Source organism: Diuraphis noxia, unplaced genomic scaffold, assembly GCF_037042655.1.
Source record: "Diuraphis noxia isolate RWA-SAM2 unplaced genomic scaffold, SU_Dnox_SAM2 contig0001, whole genome shotgun sequence".
NCBI classification, from domain to species: Eukaryota; Metazoa; Arthropoda; class Insecta; order Hemiptera; family Aphididae; genus Diuraphis; species Diuraphis noxia.
Window position 1 is genome coordinate 26,171,640 of NW_028301711.1, and position 22,801 is coordinate 26,194,440.

The window sequence follows — 22,801 nt, forward strand, 5'->3', positions numbered from 1 at the left end:
GTACTATTCATATTAAAAATACAATTTAACTCACCGCGTTCACCATATTTTTGCACTAGATATACCTGCAATTTTAAACTATTATTCATTTGATGATTTCGATCGGATTCTTTGTCATTTTATTGACGGCTGCAATTACCGTAGAACGATAATTCAAAATTTAAGTAATTTATTATAATAATATTAAGTAGGTAAGTGATATTTTACTAACAAGTAGGGGCCTTCAACCTATATATAATAATTAGTACACAATTTATCCAATAGTTAATATATGTCTGGTTTTCTTCTTCATATTTAAATTTGATTTTTTTGTACATTTTTAACGATATTTAAGGGAGCATATTTATGCAATTTTAAATGCCATAAAATGCTATCTTTAAACTTATCGTTAGCAAAATAACACCGCCACCTAGCACACGGTGGTGCCTGTTACCTATAGTCAGTGTTGTTAAATATTTAAGTGAAAGTATTTAAATAATTCTGTTCTGTGCTGAATGATTTTTTAATATACTTACTTTTGTTTTTGATGTAGGTTCCTACTACAAAGGTATTTTAAAAGTATTACAGCACAATATTTGTTTACTTTCTCACACCCACGCGCATCATGGATAAAACTCATTCTTATGATTTCTGAGTAGGTAATCTTTGAATAAAATCACATATTAAAAAATATTATGTGGAGAATAATATTTTTGAGGGTATGTCATATCGGTTTTATATTTAATTTGGCTATCAAAGTAAAATATTAGTTTTGTAAATTTAAATTACCCTGTTCAAATAATTGTTTTGACATGTAATTTAGATTTGTCTGACATGTCATACCATAAAAATATATGATTATATATATGATCTTTTAACTATTCTATTTTACACTAAAATTACTAAAAAACATTGACAAAAAAACCAAACGATTTTGTGTAAATGGGTTTTGTTTGCGTCGCTCGTGGGCCGGAGCTGGGAGAGAATGATGCTTTGCTGATACTTTTTTTCGTAATTCTTTTAATTCTTTATTTGTTTCTAAAATTGTTGTAGGTAATCCCTGTCAAATAAAATATCGAGTCGTCGTGGTCATGCTTCATCATTAAATTTAAGAATTCATCGTTTCAGGACTCTGTTTTAACCAACATAATTGTTGCTTAATATCATATAAAATAATGTTTTGGTAGACAGTTATGCATATTAAAATAATATACGGATTACCTAATTGTTGTAATAAGGTGGTTAATGGATGGGTAGGTGTTTTATTGTAAAAATAGAACAACCGTAGATAAACGATAATTTTACCAGAATCTTTAGTCGTTGTTTGACTGCAGTGGGTCCAAGGTATAACAATTAACAATACATTGTGTTACAATTTTGTACCTCCACTATAGTACGTTTACCTCCATAGGGGTTTGAAACGTTTCATCAGTGAATATAACGTTGGACACGAATAGAATATCGGTCGTCAACCAATCAGAATCTCCAAATTAGAGTCATCCGGCCACACGGGCGCCCCGTGCCGCTGCGTTGTAGAGTCGTCTACCAGTTGTTTACGCTGAACTGTCGCCATTTTTGATCACTTCCCGCCAGAGCAGTGAATACATTGTAAGTGTCGAGACGCTGTTCCCGAAGAATTTGTTTTATACCCACTAGTTTTTAGAAGAGGAGTTTGAGGATCGCCTTATATTCGGTATGTAATTAAAACCAACAGCACGAGACATCGGTAACGTCGATACGCCGTAGTACGATGTTTATTTGTCGTTTCATGTCCATCGATATATTATAACATCATCGGGTCCGTACATCCAACATGGACGCCGAGTCTCGTTTGGGTTGGTGTGAGTCGCATCTCATTTTTTCGAACCGGCTTGAAACGTCCGTCGAAAATGTCCTATTATCCACGTTTATAATCTGAAAAACACAATAATATTTTTATACACCAGAAAACATTTCGTATGGGTTTCGCAGGAATTACGATTATTTTGACGTACATAAGTCATGTACAGGTTAGGATAGGTATGTCAAAAGGTCGGACGGCAGACGCAATGGTCCGAAATGCGTTCAACCCGATGTCAATATTGACGATAATGTTAAATCAAGTCGGATCGCTTTGCGGATGAAATACGTTTCGACCGTGTAGTTTTCGAATAAAATATTCTTGAGGTAACCCCCCTTCCCGGCTTCCCACTAAACACGTGACATGAGTTCGTGAGAACGGTTTTTTGTATGAGCGATGTGATGCAGACCAGAATGAGGGTTGTCCGAGTAGACATCCGTGACATCGGCATCGACAATATAAATTAATTATTATTTTAATACCTATCTAATATTTTTCATGAAAAAGTTGATGTTTTCAATAATTTTCTCTTGGTTCTAGATTATCAGAAATCTGCTGTTGTGGAGAGAATTTGGTGAAAATTGGAAGGTAAGCGGCCAAGTATTCTAAAGCAATAAGCGCTTCAAAAATAATTTTATCTATTGATTTGCAAAAATGCTTTCCTCGGGTCTTGTGGGACCTGAAATATAATATAGTATAAACCTACTACACTCTGTCTCATATACCTAAGAGTAAATTTATGATGTTAAAATGAATTGTTTTAATTAGATATTTAAAACATGTTTTAAACTCATATTTATTAACCTTGTACTTCAGTTACTGCTTAGAAACATATCTTAATGTAAATTAAAGAATATATCCGAGACTCAAAATAATAATAATAAAAAAGTAGGCCGCAACAAACTACTTAGTATTAGATTGTTTACATTTTTTATTAGTTAAGAGCGTTGACTGTAACATATTGGGCTGTTGATGATATTATGACATAAGTGATGACATTGCAGCGATAAAAATCAAAAAAAGGTAGTTAATTTTTAAAATTTGACGAAACATATTAATTTTAACTTTTTATTTAAATACTTTAATCATTTTTTATAAATATATGTGCAACTAAGCCTGAGCTTAAACGAGTTAAAATGATAAAGTTATATATGTTTTTAACTTTTTAACTTGACTTTAAATTTAATTTTTATTAACTTGATTTTTTTTAAATTAAAAGTTTTTATTTACAATCTATATTAATAAATTAATGAATTTTATCATGAAAATATATAACAAGAGGAACGCGATCATGCAAAATATTCAGCGATATTACTCAGAAAATATATGTACAAGAGTAGTACTAACATAGTTTGATCTGAGTTATATAGTCATATATATTTCACAAAAATAACTATCAATGTTTTTTTTTTATTTATATAACAACTGATTTTAATGAATAACATAAAAATAACTATTTATTTTTAATTAAATCAAAGTTAAGTACCTACATTTATAATAAATATTTGATGATGCATATTGTATTAAAATTTATTTTTATTATTTTGAAATATACTGTTGGCTATTTAAATATTGAAAAAAATAAAAATAACTTAAATTAATAAGTCATATTATGAGTTTCCATATCATTATATATTATGTTTTACAACGTTACACAGATCATGAAGATTAGAGATAAAGAGACTAAACTCTGCATATAAACTATTGCTCGACAAAAGTCACATGTTTATTCAGCCACCGGGAACTTGTTGTTTGATTAGAGGGCTACGTTTTGTCACATATGATATGTACTTTACCATAAATTTTCATTAATTTTGACTTTTCGAATTCTTATAAATTATGATTCATTCATATTAAGGTATACCTAAATATAAAATTCTAAAGGGGTTTGCTATAAAAAATTTTCAAATTCAAAATATTCTATAATGACTACAAGGCTAAAGATTAATGATAAGTGAAACATGTTACGTATCTATGAAAATAACACATTCACTTGTTTTAATAATTTTCTACTATACTTGGTATTTTTTTTTTTTTTTTGAATGACTTACAATAAAATGAGTACAATACTTTTGTTGATTCCATATTCTTTTTTCACAACTAACAAAATGATATAGATGCTGTGTCCATAAGTTTGAAGTTATTGGAAAAATTGTGTCAACATTTAATTCTCCAGAAATTAAGATCTTTTAATGTTATATTTTCTTTATGCACTCGTCAAACAGAGGAAATAATTTGTGACTTCTCGCACATTCTCGCCAATTGCACATCCCTCACTAGTTCCCGATCAAATTTACTTTGCTCTTTACATAAGTATAAAGATCATACAATTATCCTTAATTCCTTCTCAAGACCCAATATTATTATGATATTGAAGTTTTTCGAAAATGTTGGATTCTTAATTTCATTTAAATTCACTTAAAACGTTTGTTACTTTTTTCTTTTCTCTGTTTATCTCGTTAGGTTTACAGCAACTCTATTAGTTATAATATGTATTTTATATCTATTAAGTACTGGTTTGCTCGTTGTTCATTTTTTTTCTCCTTTGTTTATTTTAGCTCTTGTCTCATACATTGGCTTGTTGTTTGTTGTTGTTGATTTATTTGTAACTGTTGAGCCAATTTGTATGTTGGTAACTTTAAATGTTATATTTTTTATATTTATTATGTGATTATTCATAAATAGGGTTAAGATATTTTGTTTTGTTTACTTTGGGAGCTTTAAATAAACTTATTTTTTAATCCAATTGTTTTTTGTTGTTTTACAACTAGAACATAACCAATATTAAACCCTGGTACAAAGTATAAAACAATCTTTAACTATTTATAAAGTTTAGTTACAAAAATATAAAATATAAATATAAATTAGATATTATAGTTTTATGTATAATTATTGTATTTAAATAATTTTAAAAATTATCTAAATCCTTATGATTGTATACGTTGTCTATTTTTAAATTTAATATTTTGATGAATAATAAATAATTGTGTGCATGTCCATGTGTTCAATAGCTAATTATCATATTATATATTTTATTTTTATTATTGAAACCAATTTTAACCAAAAGCCCCTTACTCCTGTAATTATGTTTTAGATCTGATCCTGACCATAATAAATCAAGTTTAATTCGAAAAATGCACATAAACCCTATTACATTACATGCCTTAATTATTGTAGAATGTAGCACTCCTATCGAATGGCATAATACTGGTGGCAGAAACCCATGTGCTGTTTGTTAGGTCACTTTATAAATGGGTGTATTTAGGAGTTTGGTCTCCTTATATCTAATCTTCATAACGTAGATGTTTCCAAAGGAAGATTAACTACATTTTGATGCGTAACAAATTATTTTTAGGTGCTACAAATCGTTATCACATAATCATATTCTAATCACTACACATATAACTTGAGTTTAAAAAAGATTAGGATAACTATTAACTTCAAACTTTAAAAAAAAAATTCTATCAACAAGTGATACGTCATTATATGAATTTGTGGAATATGAATGTAATATGCTATGTAACATAAGTATTTATCTATAATTAAAATCAAAAATATATTTTATGCATAATAAGTTTGTAATTTTCAGTATGAAAAATTAGGGGTCAAAATGTGTTTGCCTGTGCTCAGCCTTATTTTGCTGTAAACGGTAGAGATACTGAAACATTAAATTGGATTCTTGTTCGGAAAGCCATTGTATTTAGGATTTAAATGTTTTACAAAGATCTGGTGTAATAGCCTTGACAGTCTTATCACTATTAAGCTTTTGAATCTCACTTCTTGGTAAAAAATCTAAAAATTCATTCTGGACATCAATAGCCTCACTCAAAATGCAAGATTTTTTTTGTATTTAATTTAATGAGATAAATATAATAATTTTTATAATTACTATAGACTACAGTAGTGTCAATATCTCCAGGGTTGTGCTCACTGAACTTAAGATATGCTCATTTTCTTTATAGTGTAGGCGATCAGAGAAGTGTTCCAATGCAAATCAGATAAGATAAATATTTTACCAGTGTATGTTTATAATATATTTGGCTTCTATTTTTTGATTATTTCTAAAATATTTGTTCAATATTTAACTTTCTAAATTGTGTATTAATAAGTTTAAGAATTTTCATTGCACTCATATCTAATAATATCACTGAATGTTTAAGCTCTACAAAAAATATGTATGCACTTATGTGTTTAAATTATAAATATATTCTAAACATTAGTTAAAAATATGTATCAATACAATAAACTTTGTGAACTGTCAGTTTATCAGAAATATAATGTATTATTTACATTCGGGTGTTAGAAACTAACTAGTAGTATTAAGTTGTGTAATACTAAGTATACGAAATATTTTTAATATTATAGATATTAAGTTATTTGTAATCAGATCTTAGTTGATTGATAAATTTTACAAATTCAGATTGCTTAATGTTATTAAATGGCATGTTAGTACTATGATCATAGGCGCAAATCTCAGGGGTGCTAAGGGTGCTTAGCACCCTGAATTTTAATGCTAGCACCCCGAATCCCATGATTATAACTTATAGTACTATTACCATCACATTTTCAAAATAATTACATTTATTAAAAATTCAAAAACAGCTTTATATTTATTTAATTATTTATAATATAATATGTCGAGTTTACGTCTGGATATATTAAACTGCAATGACGTATAAAACATATTATATATTATCATAATAATTGTGAAATTATGATATTAACGGGAAATAATAAATTGTTAAACATATAGGTTTGTAAATAATAAAATTCGGAGTATCTATAATCTACGCAGACCGACCGCAACACGACACTACAGGTATATAGTTTTATTTAATTAGACCCGCAGTGAGTAATTCCATAAAATAGGATTAAAATAATTTTTAGAGAGCGATCTAGTCATTGATAAAGACATAATTTTAAATAAGTTTGCTGAAAATAAGCGCACATTGCCTTTACATTTTTAATAAATAAATAATAATAATAAAATGTTTAGTTGTGTTTGTTTGATTTTTATTTTATATTTTTATTTATATAATATATAGCATAGTACTATTGGAGTGTGTGAGGGACGAAGCCCCTCACGAGTTTGGTCTGTTTCCTCAAAAATTTTTGGTGCTTAAGCCCCCCTAATGTTTTTTGGTGATTTGCGCCTATGACTATGATTAAATGCTGTTGTCTGTAAATTAAATCTTTTATGTATAATTTATTATATTATTGATATTATTTTGTGGCTTTTTTTCATAATTGAAGTGAAAACACTAAATATCATTTGGTAGAGGCAATTTGTTTGTTAATTAAATGAAAAAGTTATAATTTTGTATAAGCATTAATACTTATACTAATACAGTTAACATTAAAAGTATCATTGTTTGATAAATCTACAAAGTAAACTCAATACCTCATTTAAAATATTTTTAATACTATATTTACGCATTATACATATATATATCTTTTTTTTTTTCTTTAAGTACTACTATAAATCGGTGGCGCTTAAAATAAACTTAGACATTGTATACATGTCGGGCCCCCATCATCATCCCCCCCACATTTTAAGAATTCAACTATCAGATGTAAATCAAAGCATCTAACAATAAGTTATGTAATGTGTAATCGTATATTATAAAGTTTAAACATATATCCTGGATGCAGTAGTCATTCATAGTTTGGCATAATTAGTTTATCATAATGCATTTGAAGTATTTATGTTCAATATTGTATCTCAAAAACACTAAAATGTTACCTATATTTTATAAATTGTTATTCAAAACCCATAAAGAGTGTGATAAATATTTAAATCTTTTATTCACTTAAGCACAGAAATATTTATTATTACCCAATTTGGGTGTATAATGCTGACTTTATTAAGGGCCCCAAGATATAATAACATACTTTGATTTTAAGTTTTAAGTACCCAAAAATAAGTTTTTTTTAAATTACAACAAAATAACTATAAACGTTATTCATTATTTACGTATCTAAGTTTTATCAAATATATCTTGATTTCAAAAAAAAAAATTATATATATACATATAAATTATATACATGATATTAGTATTTTGTTTTCAGTATAGGCTTGTTATGAGTGACCTTGTATACAATTTAAAATCCTTACCTATAAATATTGAATATTTTATAAACTTTTAACTACAAAATAATTTCAATTTTCTGTGATTTTAACAATGTTTGAATTTGAAAACAATGTATTCCCATGTATTTTTAATATTTTTACTGTTAGAAACACAATTAAGAATTTTGTGTTGAATTTCCTAGCTTATCTGATTAAATAGAATAAATTTATTTTGACTTATTTAGAATACAACTAAAATTTTTTTTTAATATCTATTATATGGTACTGCTTATATTGTATATAAAAAGATAAAATAAATTATTGGTAAAATTGTCAAGTATTTCTGATTAAAATTTGTTTTTATTAAAACAAATAAAAAATTTAAAAACTTGTTATTTCACCTATAAGTATATGTGTGACTTTTATAAAAAAAAATTGTTGATAAAAGTAGAAAAAGTAATGACAAATCTTATAATAAAAGTTCAAATTTTAGGATTAAAAAGAAATTTTTATGAATTCCCTACTGCAAAATAATTTGGGAATTGTTACGATTTGAAAGATTTTAATCAAAAGTCTTAGTTTGAATGTTTATAAAAAATTTAATTAAAACCCATCACTGTTATCGTGATGAGCACAGTGCTCACTTAGTTAATATTTTGAGAATATTTATTTATTGTTCAAGTTCTTAATACTATTAATACCATCAATCGACACATTTCCAAATATAATTATAATTTTGTAACTTAAATATTAATCAGTATCTGGTTGATGGCCACTGGTACATACCACCTGCTTAGATGAATAATAATATATCTCAATTTATATATTTTATGTATTTATTGAATGATATTATGAGTGTATTTTTATGAAAAGTCTTATATTGACATAGTTTCCTTTTTTGTTGCTTGAAATATTTATAATATATTTAAATGATAAAACAGTGTTTTCTAAACAAATAAAATATAAGAAGCTACTCTGTGCTGGTTTTGATGTTCTATGTTAATTAATAATCACACAATAAAGAATTATGAAAAAACAATGAGGTGAGGACGACGCTCACTCAATACCAATGGTGGGAAGTTTGCAGCGATCCAATGACGGGTTTGCAACTTTCAAATACAGCGGAAATTTTTTTTTTACTGACATTTTAGGAAGAAAAAATCGTTTAAAGTATTTATGGTTGTTTGTTATTCAGTTACCTACATCTTATTTTTAGTTAAATATTTTTATCACTTGAACAATTTTAAGTGACACTCATTAAAAGTACCATCTAAATCCCATTTTCTGTCTAGAAACCATCCTCTAACCTGAATGTGTTATGTAGACTATTTATCACACTCACATACACAAAAACACATCATATTAATAAAATCGATACAATCGTTGCTCAACTTAAAACATAAAAATTACTTTATTATTTTGAGGACTTCAAATAAATTTTGCACACAGAACACGAAATTAATATTTCCTCAGTGATGGAATTATTACTACTAATAATATGTAGCTGATTAAATACTAATAAATACTTTATTCGAAAATTGGTTCACTTACCACGTGTTTTAACCCATTCTTTATTTGGAGTACCTTAATCAATGCATTCGAAATACATCGCCCCGTCACTTGTAGTTGTTGATGACTGTTGAAGGAAATCATTTGTTCGGCTATAAAGCATTAGAATTTTAAAAATTAATTTATTAACTTAAAGGTGGTAAAATTTGTGTTAAAATGGTTAAGTATATAGTCGAATTGCTGAATTGGACAATATATTGCCAGTTTGAACACGACTGTTGTGTCATTAAACTTTCGTAAATCAAAGCTGATTGGTGTGCGATCTCGACTCTCAATATTTAGAGTATGGATATTGTATTAGAGAAAAAATATGTACTACAGGGTAACATGGAACAAACGACGTATGTAATATTATTCTTCCATATAAAAATAATCATAATTTTAATATAATAGAACAGAGTTTGGAAGAATTAATGTAATATTTTTTAATCCATGATACCCTTCGGTATGAGCCTGTCTCTCTCACTAAATGGTAGAATTGCCTTTTGTGTTTGAGGGAGAGAAAGCGCAGTCCATATCTCTGACTCTATCAGCTGTCTATGCACTCTTTCTTTTTTATAATTTACAATATCTTTGTAGTTTATACCACAGTGTGTTGTTAGTAACAATTACAACGAGCGCTCAAGTGGTTAATCTTTTAAACTAATTATTTTTTATTCAAATCACAATCACGACTACATACCACGTCATTTGAATTTGAAAGAATTTGTCAAAAATTAAGATTTTAAATTTTAAAATAATAGTATTACTTAAGTACAGTTTAATTTTTTAATAATATTAATTAACTTGCTACAAGTATTTGATATCTGTTTTCACCTTTTTATAAAGTTTTCTTTTTGTTTTGATATGTATTATTGTCTTATGTGCACTACAATAATATATATTATGGTGAACATTTCAAATTGTTATACTATGATTTAAATATTTATATTTTCACAAAGCCTCTGTTCAATATGTCTATGTTAAGCTAGTGGTTCTTATTCATCACTATTTACTTAATATAATATTATGATGGTTTTTGATACCTATCATTGTATCGTTTACTTGATAAATGGTGTATATTGACAGTATATTAAGATTAATTAAATTTAGGTAATACAATACAATATAATAATTATATTAATTTTATATTCTTCTTTGTACAATATTAATTAACAAACGTATTAGATTGTATCATCTTTATTTAGAATAGTGACATGTAATCTTAATTTCCTTAAACTATTCTAAATTGTTTAGCATTTATTAATTTTAAATCACATGATTTTATCGGTTACAGTATAATGTTAAATATACAACTAATTTTAAATAACATTACAATTAATATAATAAAAACCCGATTACCTATACTAACAAATTTAATTTCTCATTTCAAATAGTCATTTTAAGTGGTTAGGTTAGGTTTAGTAAAAATATATTCCCAAATCCTATTACAACTGTTGAAATTATATTATCAATATTATACTAACATGTTCATTCAATAGGCGGACTATCAAACACGATTTTAAGAGCAATAAATATTAATATTCTTATATGATTACAATATATCTTTGACTTAGCTCTAACCACTTATGTTTTCCTTCACACATTTAAAGTATAAACTATTGAACAATTAATTATCGACCAATTGCATTTGCAATTAGTCTATCCAAAGCTTTAGAAATGACCTTATACACCTTATAACTTCTTGGAAACATACAAAATTTTCAATAACGAATTCGGCTTCAGGAGAAATAAAGTTACAGATACAGCTTTAAACATCAATAAAAATTCTGTTCATAACTTTCTGTATACAATAAGCTTACAACACAACATACTGTCTGAAAAAATGATAAGGAGTTTGCATTCAGGCTATTCTATTGCAAAGAACCTAATTAAAGCAAAACCCTAAAAAAGCGAAAAGACTAATTTTCCATACTGTATATGACATACAATTTTAAATGAAAATAAATAAAAAATATATTTGTAGGTATAATATTTTGTATAATTTATGGTAACATTAATGTAATAATAGCAAATAATTATTAATGAGTAGTAAATAGGTATTACAACATTATGGTTTATGGTCTTATGGTGAATAATGAAGGTATTATTATTAGTACAATAATAGCTGTCTAATTAATATGATTTATTAGTTCTGATCTATCAGTTTATTTATAATAAATTCTTCGTAAATATCTTAATTGGTAATTTTTTCCCCATAATATTTTCTATACTTTATATACTTAAATTTTTACTTTAAACTATAAACCAATAAACAGAATATTTTTCTGAGCATGAAACATCAACATAAACTTCATTGGGAATCATAATAAAATTAATTTGATTTGATTTTAAATGAATGTAAATGCAATTAAGTTAAATTAGTTAAGTAATTAAAATGACAAATTAGTAAGGGTTAAAATTAACTTAATTTTTAAATTATTTTTATTTTTAACTCATAAATGCCCTGCCATAGTTATATTCAATTATATTCCTATATTAGCTTGCCAAAATAAGTAGGTAGTGATAACTTTACTGAAATAGAAATATTTTCCATATAATAGGTAATGTTGTTCAATCATACTATATAGTATTATGATAAAATAATTAAAATTATAAATAATAAAAACATTTTTAGGCTTATTATCCAATTCAATTAGTTACATTTTTGTTGGCTGGTTCTCGCTCTTTACATAATTAAATCTGTTATTATCTTGGTGTCTAAATAATTCTTTTCAAAAGAGAATCTACGATTCAATACATTTTTTATTGTCTTATAAACATAAGCTTTTATAATTTTGTGATCCAAATTTTTTTTTTTTCAATCATTGTACTAGACGTCAGTGGTTTTCAATGTGCTATTTACATAAAAGATTTAGGAATTTGTGATATAGTTTCTAATGTTTCTATCCATAATAAATTCCAGAAGGAGGGTGTACCATTAATCAAAAATTACATTTGTAGTTAAAAAAATAGTCACTTTCAGATTACTTCCTTTGATTTACAAAAAAAAAAAAAAACATCTTGCTTCACATCTTTGTTCACCTTTGAATTTAAATTAAAAGTTGGTTTGCGCCAAGAAGCTACACATAATTTTTATTACTGAACTTTGCAAAGCTGATTTTCTTTGTTTCATTAAGTATAGCTATTAAACTTTCATAAAATTATCTTTATCCAATGATAAATAATTAGTTATTCATGTTATAAAAAATAAGAACAAAAGGGATTTAAGGGTTTTGAGAAAATCATTTTATCTGACTTTTAGCATGAATATTTAACATCATGTACCCCATTTTTATGGAGTAAATTAAACTCTGCAGATATTTTGCTTATATATTTTTACTTATATATTCAATAAAAGCTGTTCAATTATAATATTTGGTGAAGGTCTACTTTTAATTGTATATAAGAATAAGTATTATTATAATATAAATCTGTGTATCTAATATAGGTACTAATTGTTATTTTTGAGTTTTTCAAACTTGAATAACTTGTTTTTAATTCTAATATCGAAAAAATAAAAACAACGTAGCACTGAAGATATTCTCCACTATAGTGATGTACTAATATAATGTGAAAATTTGGTTGTTTAGTTTGCATTACAACTTGAGTGGTTCTTTCCCGTGCAAAACAGATATCGCAATGTTTTACATTTGTAAACGGAGACAACACATGCGGGCGCGGGTGTAGCGTCTTCTTAATTTCAGTTTACAAGGCGAGGTTTTAATATTTTTCGAAAATTACTGATTTTTGATTCAAACACGATTAAAATAATATGTGTTGAGGCTGTAGAGAAATTCTTTATTTTGATTGTATATGGTAAAACACGTGACTTACGTGATGGTCGTAAATAATTCCGAATTATATATTGTGCATATATTTGAATTATCTTGTGAATAATTTAAAACATATTTTCAAACAATATATTTTAAGTATGTTAAATGTATCGCGAATGAAGCAGCTAATAATACAAAACAATATAGATGCAATACTTGATCAGATGAATCAAAAACAATAAAAACCACTGAACGTTAAATTTGTTTACTTGAGTAACGGAAACGTCTACTGCGTCATGTTTAAGAATCCTCTTAAAGAAGAGAGTTCCACTGAGATTTGCTGTCCCTGTTTTAAAGTGCGTAACTATAATTTTTAAACCAACGGAGTTCAACAGAAAATGTCGGTGTAACAACGTCCCTTTAATGCCCCATAATCTGGACATGGTCAACCGTTTTGGTTCATTCACAGTGTCATTTCCTTGCTGATAATAGTGTCGCAAAGGAAAAAAAGTTTGGGAATCACTGCCGAATATCATTCGTCATGTATTATGTCTCGCATAGGCGTAGTAACCAGTGTAGGCCTGACCTAGGCCGCGAACGCATCCAGGGCCCCAGACCGTATTTGTGTCGAGGGGCCCCGATATTACTAAAAATATAATATTTCACTACTTATAAGCATTTTTTATCATTTTTATTTAATAAAATGTTTGGGGGCCCTTCTGAATAAATGCATCCGGGGCCCTACAAGTACCAGGCTGACACTGGTAGTAACTATGATTACAACTGGTAGCCATAATAATGATTTAAAAGTAGAACAGTAGTCATAGATATTTCACTAATAGACAGAGCATCCGAACATGGAGTGGGTGGGTGATATGGTCATGCTATTATATAGAGTCAGAGGTTGCACTAAAATAGAGTTATAATAACAATTGTTGTAAATTTAAAACATTCTAATACGCATTTGCAGTGTACGTCGCACATCAAGATCTTCGTGTTTTATCCGGGATTTTCAAGCAAAAAATTGGAATTGAATGAATTATATACGATAAGTATTAATATTAAGCATTTGAAAAATTATACATATTGTGGTATATCGGGTACATGATATACCGATCAGTATCATACTCAGACTGTCAGACTTCGGTATAAGTCAATACAACTTCATTTAATTGCCTACCTCGCGTTATTATTTAAATTTTGAAACATACCTATATTCTTCATTTTTTCATTTTTACGCATGCGCAAAACAAACTTACCGAATTTCTCTTCTTGAAAATGTCGCGTGTTTTTGTCTAAGTCCAGACTCCTAATAATCTCTTGTATATTCTTTGATCAAAGTTAACGTCTTTTGCAATTAGATTCCCAAGTTATTGTTGACGACTCATGAATTACATTAATTTATTGTATTTAGACAAAACCACACAAGAAATGAATAAAACGTTGATTAAAAACAACCTACACCTTAACGAATTTGCTGCGGTCGATGACCCGATAACGCAGTACTCGACTACAACGATACCTACTATAAATGAAATAATACATAAATATTATCGTCAATTGTCTGAGAAGCGTTGCTTACCGAATCTCGTAGCTCAACAACAACCCCCATATTTTACAATTTTTTGTTTTTACGCATGCGCATAACGTTCTAGTTCAGTGGTTCCCAACCTACCTTACTTGACGACGCATTTATTTTGATCTTTCAATAAATTAATTTTCATGGCACATACATAGAAATAAATACATATTATTTTTCGATGCTACAAACTGGTAAATGACAATTGACAGTCAATACCTAATCGTAATTCCACTTAAATTCAAAACATTGATAATTATCAGCACATTTATGTACTTATTACTATTCAATTTTAACTCTCATCACTTGATGTTTCAGCTATAAACTTTTAAATTGACAAGACAAAAATTACATAGCTCACTTGAAGAATTTTTTGGCATGCACACATATTTGTGCATAGCAATGGTAGTGAATCCATACATTCAAATTGTTCATGCGCGTAACCGAAAAATCGCAAACATCGATGGATATATTAATTTACTAGCTTTAATTTCCCCAAAAAATGTTTGCAGTATTTTATCGACTCGTTTATAAACAAATGTTTAAAAAAATATCTATATATGTATAATATATATGGCATATTACTAGATATTTTCATCTGGAGGGAAAATACGAATCATCCAAGAAGCAATTATTCATGAGAAAAAATCATTATTCTATTGTAACAATATTATATTTTTAAATAATAATAACCTAACCTAACAGTTATAATTAAAATTATATGATTTTATAATTACAAATTATAACTTGTATTCAGTATGACTAATTTAATAGAATGTATCACATGTTTTTGAATACCTACCATAATGCAGCGGAAATATATCTAATAGCAATGCTACCATTTTGTTCGGAATTTTATTTAATGTTATTTTCGTATTTATTGTTAATTAACTTCTATATCAGTGGACAAAACGTTATGAAAATTGGTTTTAAAAAAAAATTGCACCCTTTATTAGCCACAAAAAGTCGGCTATTTTAAAAATTTAAAATAAACGTTAAGATAAATTTGTAAACACGTATCTAATTTTTCTTTAAGAAAATCTTTCATATTTCTCTGAGATTCGGATTTCAGGTTTATCTTTGTTATTTCTATGATTACGATGACGATTTCTAAATTTGTCGTGTGACTATTTACAATTTACAATACATTATAATCTAGCAGCAGTGTAACACCTGTTAAATAATCTCATCCAGGCTTGACCATCGACAAGTAAAAAGTTAATGAAAATAAGTTATATATATTATATATTTATATTAAGAAACATAATCATTATTATATAATATATATTATAATACGGGTGGCGCTCGGTGGTGGATGTGAACGTTTAATATATTAAGATAGGTAGTTGTTTAAGTATCATATTTTATTTTTTTTAACAACGATTTATATTAGTTAAATATTTTTCTTGCTGAATGCCACAGCTCACAGGAGCTTCACTTTATAAATTTAACATCCGATTTATTATTCATTTTTCAAAGGTTAACATGAATACATGATGAAGCAAATTTTTAGCCGCTATAAATCGACGAAAACAAAAGCTGATAATGAAAACCGATTTTATTAAAAGGAGTGATCTGACCAAACCGTAGGAAAATCATCGGTTACCGTCCAAGGTTAACCCTTATATTATAATATGAGACAGAGTGTGGTTGTTGCAATTAAATAGTGGTTAAATCATAAACTATTATTTTTATAGTAACCACAAAAAATAACTTATATATCTAATTTTGTGTCAATTTGATCATAAAATATATTTAAATTTCTATAAAAAAAAACTGTATATAAACTTATAATTTTTAGATTTTTTTGGTTATAGTATGAACTACTTACAAGGAACTTTGTATTGCATTTTCAAGTATTTTAAACTAACGAGAATAATTGTATTCATATTCATAAGAAAAAAAAATTGAAAATTTCTCAAATCGAGTCAAAATATTCAAATTCCATTTAAAAAGATAATTTATAGTACATTAATGAATTTCATGTTTAAAAGTATTATCATTTAATACATAACACTCATTTAGAATACTTCAGAATTTCAGATGCATAAAAAAATTGAAAATGTAAATTTTTTGAAATAATAACTAATTTATAAACATTTTTCACAGAAAATTTGATGCCTGGTTACAACAAGACAATAATTTAACAAATTGTAAGTTTATTTTTTTTATCAATTATTAATGTATCATAAAACTTTTGCCTGATTTATGTTGTTGTTTTTAGGTCTGCTGTTTATAGTTCAACACTAAGTTACCACCAACCACCATTTCCATAATTTATCATGGCTGAAGGTATTCATTTTATAATTGGTTTTATATTTATTTAATTATAATTTTTTTGAAGGTATTGTGGTCAATGTGAATACTCTTCTCGTCGAAATTCATAAATTCACCTACCTATCCCTTTTTAATTTAATAAAATGTAATTATAAAATCTAAAATAGACAAATAAACCAAGCCCAGCTGACACGATGACATTGTTTCCAATAAAATCATTGAGAAAGTTGGCTGTTAAAAATAGTGTAAATTAAGTTTGAAATTTTATGAGCTCTAAAAAATAAAAAAATTAAGTTTAAGTTTATGTATTATCTAAGCTTAAAACCCTAATAATACGAGAACAATTTTATTGGTCCCAATTCAAAATTTAAATACATAATGAATGTGAGCCCTTGTCAAGCCAGAAATTCCTTTAGACAGAAATATTGAAAGTCCAAAGGGATTCCTTCTTGTCAAGGTTTTACTCTAATATAAATATAAATAGAGAACACAAAATTTAAAATTAGTTAAAAAATAATGTAAAATGGAGTAACTATGGACTTAAAGTGCATTTAAACAAAAAAGTATTTAATTATTTTTATTCAATATTTATGATAATTGATAAATTTAGTAGTATAAATAGTAGTTTTATAAATTTTAAAGTCAAGAATTTTGTACAGGACATGCCACAGGATTTTTTTGATCACATTACTATTTGTATACATATATAATTATTAGTTATATAAACATAAGAATTACAGATATTATGGAATATATCCATAAATTTATATTTGGTTTAGTACTTTAGGAATTAAATAGCATAATAAAAAATCTATTGAGAATGTTGAAAATTCTTGGATATGTCAACAAAGAAATCTTTGTTTACGTATTTAAAAGTCATTCTTAAAATTAATTTGATCATATTTACAACTATACTCTATTCAAAACAAGAGCAATAACAGGCATAATATTATAATAGTCATATTATTATTATGACTTATAAACTCGTTTATTTTGGTTTTAATTTTCATACATGTCGATATATTTTATAAAAAATTAAAATATTATAACAGGCCTATATACAATTATGGCCTTTGGTACTATGGTATTTGATACATAACGTTTTTAAAATGTTTTAGTTACATTTCATTTCAAATATATGGTGATCAAATATTTTGAAGTTATTTTAGGAAAAATTGAATTCTAATATTTTGCAAATAACGTTTTTAAAATATTTTAGTTACATTTCATTTCAAATATATGGTGATCTAATATTTTGAAAATAATACAACAATATTTTCAATTAAATATTTTACAAAAACCCTGTAGAAGATTATATATTATTATTTTCAAATTGCTATGTGGGCAGAGACAATTCTTCGTCTTCGATATTGTCAAACACTTCCCCTACCCAATTGATCCACAGTACACCAGTGCTTTGAAATGAAGCCGCGTACATGAGCACAAGTCGACTGTTTGGTACCGCCGTTATTGTGAATAAAGTATATATGAGTAATAAAAGTACAACATGAAAAAAAAAAGTTGGTTATTTTACATTAACCTCATACCAATTAAATAATTTAACAAATATGTTTCTTTTAGATAACTACTTATCATTAAGTATTAGTTTCATGGACTAATTATTTAACAATTAATGGCACACACATTTTAATTTTTTTTTAACCTATATTAGAATAACATTAATTTTATACTTATAATGAACAAATAAATACAAAATTCTTCTTTAGATACATTAAAATATTATTTTGTACGTTAAATCAGGAATTCTCAAACTTTAATGAACACTGTACCTGTTTTTACCATTTTATTTTATTGAGTACCCCTTTTTCACAGTTACTAAACTAAAATATATAAAAAAATTTAAAGACATACATACATTTTAAAATTTAAACCTTAACCATCCTCTTTTGAGTTACCCCAAGTAACCAAAATGTTGAGTACCCTAAGGGTAAATCATACTACAGTTTGTGAGTCCCTGCATTAAATCTATCACTGTCAGGTGCTACTTAATCCTTAAACTGTAAGATAATACTCTTTGATAAACTCCTTAAAAACCGTTTGTATCCCATTACTATTATTAGTTAATTTTAAAAAATTCATATTTTTAGTCTTATTTTCATGCGACAATACAAAATTGTTTTGAACGATTGCAACAAAAGTTCACAACTTTCAATGGGGGATTTTTGAGGTTGAATTTGGAACTTAGGAGGTCGCAACTACCGTGTTTTTTGTCCCGTGTTACTAAATTTCTATATATTTTTATATTATTACATTTTTATTCATATTTATTTATCGTATAATAACCAATTATATCTTTGAATTAAAAAAAAATGAACTTTCTTTACATATTATGTTATGCATATTTAAAAATATGGTCTAATAGACCGCCACGCGATTATGAACGTTAAAAAAAGGCACGTGCCTGATTAATGTATACATAGTAATTATTATAAGTGTATATTTAAATCCATATGATCCTCAAGAACATAATACATATATGTTTTTACATATATACATGTATGATTAATGAAAGATTGATAATTAATAGATAGTTTGAAGATTTTTCAAGAAAAATAAATAATATTTGTTTAAAGTTTTCATTAGGTATCATTATTAGGTATATCATAATTTTAAAATTCAAAGTATAATATAATGTATTAATATAAGTACACTAGAAATATCTGATATTAAAATACGATTAATTTTATTCATATACTATATAAATACTACTACCTATTTATTTTATTTAATGATATTATTAATATTTATTTTATTCTATTTAATATTTGGAAATTGTGTTAAAAATTAAAAATAAATATTTACATTAATTTGTATTATTTTAACATTTTTATACTTTTGAATACAAAATGTACATCAAATTCAGCAATCTAAGACTTAAGAGTATGAATTATGAGTATAATTCAAATGCGTGTACAGATGTTGCTTATAGGTGGTGTATTCTTATTTTACTATTTATATTATTTTTAAGTAAGTTATGATTGATTTAAAATTTACAAAATAAAAACTGTTTATAATGGTAATAATTTACTTAAAATTAAAAATATCAATAAAAATACTCATAGAAGCCCTAGATAATATAATTGTCTTTAATTGTATATGAGGTAAATTTTAGAAATTACAGAGTAAAACATATTATTTTGAACTTAAAGTTTCCATGTTGTACATTTGTAAAACGGTTAGGTTAGGTTATATTTTTATTATAGTGAAATGAACAAAATAAAATTGTAAGATATGTTTACAGTCTAGATGTCTGCCTTCCACAATCAGGATTTGGACCGTGGTCCACCTGCAGTTGCCAACCATTTTTCTAAAGTTATTTAATATTAAATATTTCATATTATAAAAATGTAAATATTCCAAACTTAATTTGGTCCTCCAAAAATCTAATTGGTAATCTTTGAGCTGGAACATCTATATATATATAAAATTACTTGTCCTGAATAATTCATCATCGCATAGCCAGAAACGCTGAAGCTGTGAGTATGAAATTTGGACAATAGTTTTCTTTTGTGATATAGACACCCATTAAGACAGGATTTTTCAGAATTTGACCCGTCCAGGGGTTAAAAGAGTTATATGATATAAAAAAGAAAAATTATTCGCTCGAATGGTTTAATTTCTGGATCTATTTAACTGTCTTTAAAATTTTTTTACCATCAGAAAACTACACAGTCTCATGAATCTGTAGCCTATAATAATTTATCAGTGGCCCTTAATTTTTTTATTGAAAATTTGAGATTTTTATATAAATAATAAATATAACAATATTAATATTAAATATATTTTTGGTTTTTATATGATTGCTATTAGCTATACAATTTAATATGGATGAATAATTGAATTAGAAATTAACAATTTGTTTTTGGGTACCAATTAAAAATTGTATCACCATTACTAAACTGAAAATGCTATAAATATTATGATTGAATATACTTTTAGTCCTGTATTTTAAAATTTTAAATGACTATGCTAAAAATCTTTAATGTATATTAAGCTATGGTAAGTCCTCGGGAATTGGTCATGGGAAGTTTTGAACATCACTTGGTATGCTGGATATTAAATGATGAACTAAACACCGATTTGAATAATATAGAGTTGGTATTTTTAACAGGCAACAAAGTGTACGGGGATCAGCTATTTAAGCATATAATATAAAAACATGTTTCATGAATCTATAGTAAAAAATTACAACCTAAAATTTAAACTATGTTGTTATGATGTCATTGGCAAATTAGGTAATGTAATATTGTTAAAAGTTAGAAATGTCAATTGTAAGTTTATAACCAAGTTACCTTGAAACTGTAACGGATTATTAGGTACCTATTGTTGAGGGGTCTGTTTAGTATGCTTTAGAACTATTTTTATATTTGAAAACTCAAATTTCCATACGGTGACATTTGGACAGTTATTAATATATGGAAATCGTTCTACAGTAAAAAACAGATTTTTTACATAACAGTTATTAGCATTTTCTATTCTAATGTTTATTATTTTAGAGAGACTTGGCTTATTGAGTAACAGTCACTAAATGGCATAATCCTCATTCCATGTTTGTTTAGTACTTGAATAGAAAATCAAAAATTAGTTTGAGCTCACGTCATGATTTATAAATATTACGTACCTAATTTTTAGCTGTTAGTACTTAACGCCATTAGTTTTAAAAAAATTTAAAAATAAAAACAACTCAATTGTGTAATTAACAATTATATTTTATGATTTCAGTTAATGAACCAAGCACAATGATTGATATTACCAACTTCTATCTCAATGATAAAGTCATTAACAATTACATGAAACTGATAGTGAAGCGCAATCCAAATATCTATGCATTCGATACATTTTTTTTTGTCAAATACTTAAATAAAGGTTTTGATGGTGTTGAGCGCTGGACAAAGAAAGTTAATATTTTTGCGAAATCTCAACTGTTGGTACCCATTAACATTGTGAAAGGCAAATGTCGCCATTGGGTTCTCCTTCATGTTGATGTAGATAAAAAAAAAATATCATTTTACGATAGTATACAAGGGTCAGTAAATTCAACTGAGTATATGAATGTAATGCGGGAATATTTATCGCAAGAATATTCGGATAAATTGAAATTAATTCTTGACATAAATCAATGGGAACTCATAGAGGCAGACTGTCCCAATCAAAAGAATAGGATAGATTGTGGAGTCTTTGTTTGCATGTTTGCGGAATACCTGGCTAGAGGTGCACCATTTAACTTCAATCAAAGTCACATGATGTTATTCAGGCAGTTAATTTTGTATGAACTAAAATTGGATGAACTATTTGATGTGAATCTAACTTCGTCTGAAATCGATGAGTTTATAGCAAGAATGTGTATTAAAAATTGATGTAAAAAATAAAAATAAATATTTAATTTTAAGTAGTATGTATCTTTTATTTGTATTATTTATTATTATTTTATCATTATTTTTATTATTTTTGTTAATTTATTAATTATTATTTTTTTTTATTTGTAAAAATAATATTAGTGTTTTTTGTTTTAATTATGTAAAATTATGTAAATAATAATTGTTTTAGTAATAACTAATAAGTAATATAATAATAGTAAGAATAGTAAATTATATATTATATTGATATTTGTAAAAAGTATGATTGTTAAATAAAGATAAATTGACTGATTATATTTGTATACATATATAATTATTAGTTATATAAACATAAGAATTACAGATATTATGGAA

At 26.4% G+C, this 22,801-nt stretch overlaps 1 protein-coding gene across 4 annotated transcripts; it reads left to right on the plus strand.

The window, feature by feature from the left end:
- Positions 1-1,530: 1,530 nt before the first annotated feature.
- On the plus strand, positions 1,531-22,741 carry LOC149060403 (sentrin-specific protease 1-like). Of its 4 annotated transcripts, XM_089223602.1 has the most exons (5): positions 1,531-1,672; positions 2,360-2,407; positions 16,902-16,945; positions 17,017-17,084; positions 21,813-22,741. In XM_089223602.1, the coding sequence occupies exons 4-5, from the start codon at positions 17,075-17,077 to the stop codon at positions 22,445-22,447; spliced, it is 645 nt and encodes a 214-aa protein (XP_089079728.1). In that variant the 5' UTR covers positions 1,531-1,672; positions 2,360-2,407; positions 16,902-16,945; positions 17,017-17,074; the 3' UTR covers positions 22,448-22,741. The 4 variants fall into 4 exon arrangements, with proteins under 4 accessions (XP_089079728.1, XP_089079765.1, XP_089079835.1 ...); XM_089223639.1 differs by lacking the exon at positions 16,902-16,945; XM_089223677.1 differs by lacking the exons at positions 1,531-1,672; positions 2,360-2,407 and adding an exon at positions 14,798-16,406.
- The last annotated feature ends 60 nt before the right edge of the window (positions 22,742-22,801 follow it).